Raw genomic sequence first — 9651 nt, forward strand, 5'->3', positions numbered from 1 at the left:
ATTTATGACCCAGGATGTATAGTACAAAATTATTGCATTTATTGTCCCAGTTAGCCAAACACAACTGAAGCTTATCTGTTTGTAAATACCTACAGCTCAACTAACTGACTTTTAGTTTTAACTGGGGTTTGTACTTGTGCTGAGTCAGAAGCACAAATCTAGGCTGATATTTCAGTCGAGCAGAGAGGGAGTGCTGTACTGTGGAGGTGCTGTTTTTTGTTTCTGATTTTTATATACCCACTCTCCTAAAATAAAAAGGTTGGATATATTAGCTAATATTCATGCTGGAAGATACTAATTTTTAAACAAAGCAGATATCTGAACATTGTCACTTCGCTGCTGTTTATGGGAGCTTGTTGGGTGCAAACTGTCTGTTGTGTTTCCTGTGTTTCCTGCAGTGACTACACTAATACTAATAACCTGCAATGCGCTGTGGCATATCCTGACATCATGAAAGGCAGGTCATTCTTTTTTATTTGGACCAATATCTGACAATCCCAACATATTTGCACATACACTTCACAATTCCTGAAAGGGAGTGGGCTGGGGGAAGACTTGTTTGATGACCACTGAAAGTAGTAGCAATCGTGTTGTAAATTCTTTTGCGTGTGTGGGATGGGGGTAGAAGGTGACTACCACTTTGATTATGGGGATGTTTTTTTTGCCACCTTCAGCATGATGTCACCATCAAGCATTTCCCCCACCTTTTCTGGTCAATATTCTGAAGGGACCAGGTGAAAGTGAGGACTGCAGATGCTGGAGATCAGAGTCGCATGTGTGGTGCTGGAAAAGCACAGCAGGTCAAGCAGCATCCGAGGAGCAGGAGAATCGGCATTTCGGGCATTCCTGATGAAGTGCTTTTGCCCAAAACGACATTTGATTCTCCTGCCTGACCTGCTGTACTTCTCTCGCACCACACTTTTTTGATTATACAGGAGCCAGTACATCTGCAATAATCTTCTCTTGGATAATTTCCAATATCTTTCTTCTCCCCAACCCACTGCCCCCCCCCCCCCCCCCCCGCCCCCCCACCACCCACAGCACTTCCCTGAAAGCACCGAAGATGTAGCAATTCCTTTTTAACTTCTCCTTTCCCAGTATTCAGGGACCTACATATTTCTTGCAAGTAAGACAACTATTTATGATTCTGCTTTCAATGTAATATACTGCTCGTGATGCAGTCACCTCCACACTGAGATTAAACTTTGGTGAGCACTTTGCAGAATACCTCCTCAAACCTTGGTCTGAGCCTCTGTGGCTGGCTGTTGTTTTAATTCTCTGCCGTGCACCAATTCTGTCCTTGGTCTTCTACACTGACTCCATGAAGCTCAATGTCAACTTGTAGAACGCCATTTCTCTTGGGTACTTTCCAGTCTTTTGGACTCCATATTCTTAGAACATAGAACATAGAAAAATACAGCGCAGTACCCTTTGGCCCTCAATGTTGCATCGATCCAAGCCCACCTAACCTACACTAGCCCACTATCCTCCATATGTCTATCCAATGCCCGTTTAAATGCCCATAAAGAGGGAGAGTCCACCACTGCTACTGGCAGGGCATTCCATGAACTCACGACTCGCTGAGTAAAGAACCTACCCCTAACATCTGTCCTGTACCTACCACCCCTTAATTTAAAGCTATGCCCCCTCGTAATAGCTGACTCCATACGTGGAAAAAGGTTCTCATGGTCAACCCTATCTAAACCCCTAATCATCTTGTACACCTCTATCAAGTCACCCCTAAACTTCCTTTTCTCCAATGAAAACAGCCCCAAGTGCTTCAGCCTTTCCTCATATGATCTTCCTACCATACCAGGCAACATCCTGGTAAACCTCCTCTGCACCCGTTCCAGTGCCTCCACATCCTTCCTATAGTATGGCGACCAAAACTGCACACAATACTTCAGATGCGGCCGCACCAGAGTCATATACAACTGCAACATGATCTCAGGACTCCGGAACTCAATTCCTCTACCAATAAAAGCCAGTACACCATATGCCTTCTTCACCGCACTATTTACCTGGGTGGCAACTTTCAGAGATCTGTGTACATGGACACCAAGATCCCTCTGCTCATCCACACTACCAAGTATTTGACTATTAGCCCAGCACCCCATCTTTTTGTTACTCTTACCAAAGTGAATCACCGCACACTTAGCTACATTGAACTCCATTTGCCAACTTTCTGCCCAGCTCTGCAGCTTATCTATATCCCGCTGTAACCTGCCACATCCTTCCTCACTGTCAACAACTCCACCGACTTTCGTATCATCCGCAAACTTGCTCACCCAACCTTCTAGCCCCTCCTCCAGGTCATTTATAAAAATAACAAACATATAACAAATTTAGACCACAACCTCAGCCCCCCTTTTTTTTTGACTGGAGCATTGATAATGCCCCTGCTATTCCCAGATATGCTTTTTCTTTAACTCATTTATGGGATGTGGGTGTCACTTATTACCCCATCTCTAATTGCCCAGAAGGCGATTAAAGTGTCAGCTACATTGCTGTGAATCTGGAGTCGCATGTAAGTCAGACCACACAACAGCGGCAGTTTTCTTCCCTCAAGGACATCAATGAACCAGGTAGATTTTCTTTTGACAGTGGTTTCATGCTCCTCATTTGGCTCCTAATTAATGAAATCAAATTCCACCACCTTCCATGGTAGGATTTGAACCAGAATCCTCTAGGTCACTGGATTAATAGTCTCGTGATTAGGAGATGCAATGACCCACTAGTATTAAAGTCATCGTCGTCCTTCCGGACCATGAGGCTGTGCTCTCATTGGAGAGTGATGACTGACGGGTGATGATTTGACCTAAGGGTTGCCATACTTTGGGTGTGGGTGAGGCTGAGGGAGTCCTTATGGTAATCTCAGATGGTGCGGAAATTGAACCCAAGCTGTTGGCGTGACTCTACTTCACAAACCAGTCATCCAGCCAATTGAGCTAACTAATTCCCCCAAGTTCTCTCGCCTCATCTTTTTCTTTCTACATTTTTGCCTTTCACCATTTTTAAAAATATTTGACCTATTCTGAAAATTCTTCATCCTGACAGATCAACCCTTTCCCTTCCTCTATCATTGCTTAAAACCTGTCCTTTCACTGAATTTTTCCTAGCTCAAACATTGAAATGAAACTTAGCATCTGTGGAAAGAGAAGCAGAGTTGAGTGACCTGCTGAGTATTCCAAGCAATTTTTAGTCTTATACAGCATGGAAAGAGATCCTTCAGTCCAACTAGTCCACACAACATGGTTTCCAACTAAAGTAGTCCTACTTGCCTGTGTTTGGCCCACATCCCTTCAAACTTTTCCTATTCATGTACTTCGCCAAATGTCTTCTAAATGTTGTAACTGCACCCGCATCCACTGTTTCCTCTGGTAGTTCGTTCCACATATGAACCACTTTAGTTTTTAAAAAATTGACCTTTTTTTTTATACAAACTTATTTTCTTTTTAATCTTGCCTCTCACCTTAAAATTATGCTGCCTTCGTTTTGAACTCCCCCATCTAGGGAAAAGATTCTTGCTGTTCATCTTATCTATGCCCCTTGTGATTTTATAAACTTCTATAAGGTCACCACTCAACCTCCTATACTCCAGTGAAAAAAGGTCCCTGCCTATTTTTATAACTCAAACCCTCCATCCCTGGTAACATCCTGGTCAATCTTTTCTAAGTACTCTCTCCAACTTAATGACATCCTTCCTATAGCAGGACAACCAGAACTGCACACAGTACTCCAGAAGAGGCCTCAATGTCCTGTACTGTGTCAACTCTGATACTCAAAGATCTGAGCAATGAGTGCAAGCGTGCTAAACATCATCTTAGCCACCCTGTCTACATGTGACACAAATTTCAAAGAAGTAGGTACCTGAACCCCTAGGTATCTCTGTTCTACAGCGTTACCAGGGCCCTATCATTAACTATGTAAGTCCTGCCCTTGCTTTCTTTTACCAAATGCAATACTGTACATTTATCCAAAATAAACTCCATCTGCTGCTCAACCCATTAACCCAATAGACCAAGAGGTCTTAAGATAACCACCTCCACTGTCCACTATACCATCAAATTTTGTCATCCGCAAGCTTACAACCATACCTCCAATATTCTCCTCCAAATCATTTATAAATAACCAACAAAAGTGGACCTAGTACTGGTCTCTGAAACACCATTGGTCATAGGCCTCCAGTCCAAAAACCAATCTCCTCCACAGCCTCCATCTCCTACCATCAAGCCAACTTAATACTCAATTGGCAAGCTCACCCTAAATCCCACGTGATATAACTTTATTCATTTGTCTACAATGTGGAACCTTATCAAACGCTTTACTAAACTCCATGTAAACAATGTCTACCACTCTGCGCGCTCAATTTTTTTTGGTTACTTCCTCAAAAAAACCCTCCAATTTCTGTGAGACACGATTTCACTTGCGCAAAGCCATGCTAACTATTATGCATGCTTCTCCAAATGATGTAATTACTATCCTTCAGAATCACCTCCAACCACTTACCTACCACCAATGTCAGGCGCATCAGTGCATAATTTACAGGCTGCTTCTACGGCCTTTCTTAAAGGCACAACATTAGCCACCTTCCAGTTCTCCAACACCTCACCCGTAGCTATAGTTGATACAGATATTTCTGTTGGGGGCCCTGCAATTCCTTCCTTCCCACAACATCCTGGAATGTGTTTGATCAGGTCCCGGAGATTTCTCAACTTTCTTTTGTTTTCCAAGGCATCCAGCACTTGCTCTTTAATGTGAACTGTTTTCAAAACATCAATATCTATTTCCTGATTTTTCTAGCCTCCATTTCTTTCTCCACAATAAAACCTGATGCAAAATATATCTCCCATCTCCTGTTGTTCAATATATGATCTAGTTGATTTAAGGGTCCCTATACTCTATTGTCGCTCTTTTGCTCTTAATGTACTTGTAGAATCTCTTTGGATTATACTTAACCTTATCTGCCAAGGCTATCTCATTGCATCCTTGCCCTGATTTTGCTCTTAAGAATGCTCCTACACACTTTAAGAGACTTATTTGCTCCAAGTTGTCTATATCTAATACAGGTATCCCCTGCTTTTTGAATGTTTGCTTTATGCAATTTTGTTTTGAATGAAAGACCTACATTAGTATCTGGATTTGTGAATCCGAAGAGGATTTTTACTTTTACAAAAAGTGGTGATACTTTTTTCCCATATAAATCATACACCTTTGCTTTATTACATTTTTGCTTGTGAAAAGTTTCCTGGGAACACTCTACTTTCGGATAGCGAGGGCTATCTGTATATGATTCTTATTCTTGACTAGAACCTCTATCTTTATTCAGCCATTGTTCCCTACTCTATTAAGAGTGAAGCCTTGTCCTTCACACTCAATAGGGACATAATGCCTCAGTTCTTGTTATCACACTTTGAGAGTCTTCTACTTGTCAGTCGTCCCCTTACCTGCAAACAGTCTAGTTGAATCAACTTTTGAAAGTTCTTGTCAAATTTTAATGGTATGAGACTTAGTCTAATTAAGAAATTTCAGTTTTATGGAAGGCTTCTCCTTTTTCATAAATATATTAAAACTAATTTGTGAAGGGTAGGTCTTGCCTTACAAGTCTTATTGAATTCTTCGAGGAGGTGACCAAGCATGTGGATGAGGGTAGAGCAATGGATGTAGTGTACATGGATTTTAGTAAGGCATTTGATAAGGTTCCCCATGGTAGGCTTATGCGGAAAGTCAGGAGGCATGGGATAGAGGGAAATTTGGCCAATTGGATAGAAAACTGGCTAACCGGTTGAAGTCAGGGAGTGATGGTAGATGGTAAATATTCAGCCCGGAGCCCAGTTACAAGTGGAGTTCCGCAGGGATCAGTTCTGGGTCCTCTGCTGTTTGTAATTTTTATTAATGACTTGGATGAGGGAGTCGAAGGGTGGGTCAGTAAATTTTCAGATGATACGAAGATAGGTGGAGTTGTGGACAGTGAGGAGGGCATTTGTCGTTTGCAAAGGGACTTAGATATGATGCAGAGCTGGGCTGAGGAGTGGCAGATGGAGTTCAACCCTGCCAAGTGTGAGGTTGTCCATTTTGGAAGAACAAATAAGAATGCGGAATACAGGGTTAATGGTAGGGTTCTTAGTCAGGTAGAGGAACAGAGGGATCTTGGGGTCTATGTACATAGACCTTTGAAAGTTGCCACTCAGGTGGATAGAGTTTGTAAGAAGGCCTATGGTGCATTATATCGTTCATTAGCAGAGGGATTGAATTCAAGAGTCGTGAAGTGATGTTGCAGCTGTACAAGACCTTGGTTAGGCCACAGTTGGAGTACTGTGTGCAGTTCTGGTCGCCTCACTTTAGGAAAGATGTGAAAGCTTTGGAGAGGGTGCAGAGAAGATTTACCAGGACGTTGCCTGGAATGGAGAATAGGTCGTACGAGGATAGGTTGAGGGTTCTCATTGGAACGGCGAAGGATGAGGGGTGACTTGATAGAGGTTTATAAGATGATCAGAGGAATAGATAGAGTAGACGGTCAGAAACTTTTTCCCCGGGTACAACAGTGTGTTACAAGGGGACATAAATTTAAGGTGAAAGGTGGAAGGTATAGGGGGGATGTCAGGGGTAGGTTCTTTACCCAGAGAGTGGTGGGGGCATGGAATGCGCTGCCTGTGGGAGTGGCAGAGTCAGAATCATTGGTGACCTTTGAGCAGCAATTGGATAGGTACATGGATAGGTGCTTAAGCTAGGACAAATGTTCGGTACAACATTGTGGGCCGAAGGGCCTGTTCTGTGCTGTATTGTTCTATGTTCTATGTAATAGAAGTATGATCACTTGTTCTAAAGTGATCCCCTACTAACACCTCAACAATTTGCCCTGCCTTATTTCCCAAGAGAAAGTAAAGTTTTGCTGCTCCTCTAGTAGATATATTTACATATGGTAAAGGAAATTTTCTTGAACACATCGAACAAATAACTCCCCATCCAAGCCTTTAACATAAGCGCAGTCCCAATCAATGTTTGGAAAACTAAAATATAATTTTTTAAAAATTAGAAAAAGCATTGTGTAAGATGTCACATTTCTGGCGTTCGTAATTTTGTGCTTTTGTATTAGACTGCTAAATAAAGTGCTGAGGATATAATACTGGAGGAAGTTTTAGATTCTTTTGGGAGGAGTAGGGGGAACTTGTATTTTAAAAGCTAGACCCAGATTTGAAGACACGTGCTGTAATTTAAATTACCTTCGAGATAGTGAGGATGGGTCAGCAGAAAAGAGATGTGTGCGTGCAGAATTTAATGCCAACAAACCTTTTCAATGATTTTTTATAACTAATTTTGTAATACAATGACTAGCTCTGATTTGTATATTTTTCCCCACATATTTTCACTCCACAGCTCATGAGTTATGTGCTTGAGTTTTATAATAAAGTGAAAACTGTAAAAGTAAAGGCATTGTTTTATTTCTAGGGAAGGAGGACACTCCCTCATTACTTGGTTTGTGTGGATCCTTGACTTCCATGACAAGTTACAAGTCTCTTACAAGCCTCAAGTCAAGTGAATGCCTTGCAAGTCCCAATGCTGAGATTACAAGCCCAGGACTCACCCCATCTTAGGGATTATGTTACCAGCAAAGCAAGGACAAAGCTAGCACCTTGTGCAATTAAGTGACTTTCCAAACATTCAAATCCTGAAAAGCATGGAAACTTGACTTGATAAGTCCAAGCTGATTTTATTTAACCAGAAAACCAATTGAAAAGACACTTGCAACTCAGTGGTATCTTTAGCATCTGCAGAAGGCTTTGTCCATTTGTGCAGAGTGCTTTACTTGGGCATTTGCTTTGGAATTTATTCTAGATATGCAAATGTAATCCATGCCAGCTTGTGTTGAAATTTCTTTCCCATAAAATGTCTGCTCTAAGATATCCTCCTCCTTGTGAAAGAAAACACCATTCTTGTTGTTTGCGCTGGAGTTATTTTATAGAAACCTGAGATACTCGTGAATTTATGGAGCAAAGAGGTTGTCAAATGTGTAATTCATTTCATTGCTTAAAAAGAAAAGCTGCTACTTTTCCTAGAGAATTTAAAGTGTAAGTATTCTCTGTTCCTTGTCCTAATTAAGATTGCAGACTTCCAGATGTATTTCATTTAGATGTTGCATTTATTCTTTTTTTTTGGAAAGTCTTCATCCAGCTTTACGTTGAGTGTCTTTTGGATCAAAGCCATTTCCCACAGATCTGCAAGTGAAGGGGATTCCCTAGTCTGTTTTTTTTTTGGCAATGTTTTTAACTAACTTGATCCAAGATGATGCCTCTAACCTTCTGACCGGGCTTAGATGTGTGAAGGTGTAGGTTGGATTTATGAAATGTGAAATTTTTAAGTATCTCTCTTACATGAGAATGTAAATGATGAGCACATTTTGGTGTTAATTTAAGTGCAGTTGCCAGGACATTTTGTGTTCATTATTTGGGAATATTTACCATTAATATAAAGTCAGGAACAAACATTATAACCTAATGCACTGGTTCAAGTACTGCACCCAATATTGTAATTGTTCAATTCTAATGTCATTGTATTGACAAAATTATGACCTTTTCCTGTCCTTAAGAAATATTGTGACAGTGTCGTGCAACAAACCACAGCAAATTTGAATATATTAACAGATGATGGGTGCAAATTTTGTTAACACTGATTTAAAGAATTAAAAATAGAACCTTGCCACAAATACAGATACATTCTTGAAAGTATAGATTGTGAAAACTATTGAATAGTTGTTAATTGTAACTCATAGGTAGGAAATTTTCTAATACTTTACAATTTTAAATTGAAGTCTTTGATCTTGCATTACATGTATGTTTGTAACTGTCGATTTGTGTGATGTTTAAATCTAATTGGTCTAAAGTCTCAGCAGTCCCTCACTTGTTACTTTGAATTCTTTATATGCAAGAATAAGTATTCACAATGGGTCATAGTATACAGGGTCTTTTATTTAAAAGAATGTTGAAGTATAATCCTCTCTCACTGATTTTTAGTGTTTACTTTTAAATACAATCCCATTGTATTTGTAAACATTTTTTGTTCTATATTGAACTAACATTGAGTTGTTGGTACAATGTACATAATGCATGATGAATCTGTTTACTTTCTGTACCAATGGGTGTTTACAGGGTCTTTATTTAATCTAATTTAATTAAGGGCAAAGTCAAATTTTACTTGCATATGCTTTAAATTTTGTCTTGATAATTTGTCTTAAACTGCATGTATAATAAAATGAAATGAATAACTTCTGTAGTTTGACAGATCAATTTACAGTTGTAACCTAAATATCTGCCCTGATTTTAATATCATTGAGTTTTGAACAATGGACTGAACAGGCTGGATTTTGCAGTTGGTAGCAAAGTGACAACACACTCTCTGTGGGCAGCTGCAAGCAGAGTGAACAGACTGTTCATAGACTCTCCTACTTTTATAACATTGATCACATTTCACCTTATTTTCTGTCAAATTCTTTGAGATGTCCAGTAGTCATGAAAAACATATACAAATTCAAGTTATTTTTAAAAATGTGCCAATGTACTGTAATTAGCGATTACTTTGAGAGATTTCTTTACAGACAAGTTGCAATATACAAGGCAAGCAACAGCCTGTCTCTTCAACCATTCAGACTGAGGA

At 40.1% G+C, this 9651-nt stretch overlaps 1 protein-coding gene across 6 annotated transcripts in view; it reads left to right on the plus strand.

Moving 5' to 3' along the window:
• rundc3b (RUN domain containing 3b) overlaps positions 1–9263 on the plus strand; it is a 113533-nt gene extending 104270 nt beyond the window's left edge. For all 6 annotated transcript variants that reach the window (XM_072575847.1, XM_072575846.1, XM_072575850.1 and 3 more), the window contains one exon: positions 7450–9263. In XM_072575847.1, the coding sequence (XP_072431948.1) occupies positions 7450–7595 (146 nt within the window). In that variant the 3' untranslated portion in view covers positions 7596–9263. The remainder of the gene's footprint in view (positions 1–7449) is intronic.
• Positions 9264–9651: the final 388 nt, after the last annotated feature.

This window comes from Chiloscyllium punctatum, chromosome 8, assembly GCF_047496795.1.
Source record: "Chiloscyllium punctatum isolate Juve2018m chromosome 8, sChiPun1.3, whole genome shotgun sequence".
Taxonomy (NCBI): Eukaryota; Metazoa; Chordata; class Chondrichthyes; order Orectolobiformes; family Hemiscylliidae; genus Chiloscyllium; species Chiloscyllium punctatum.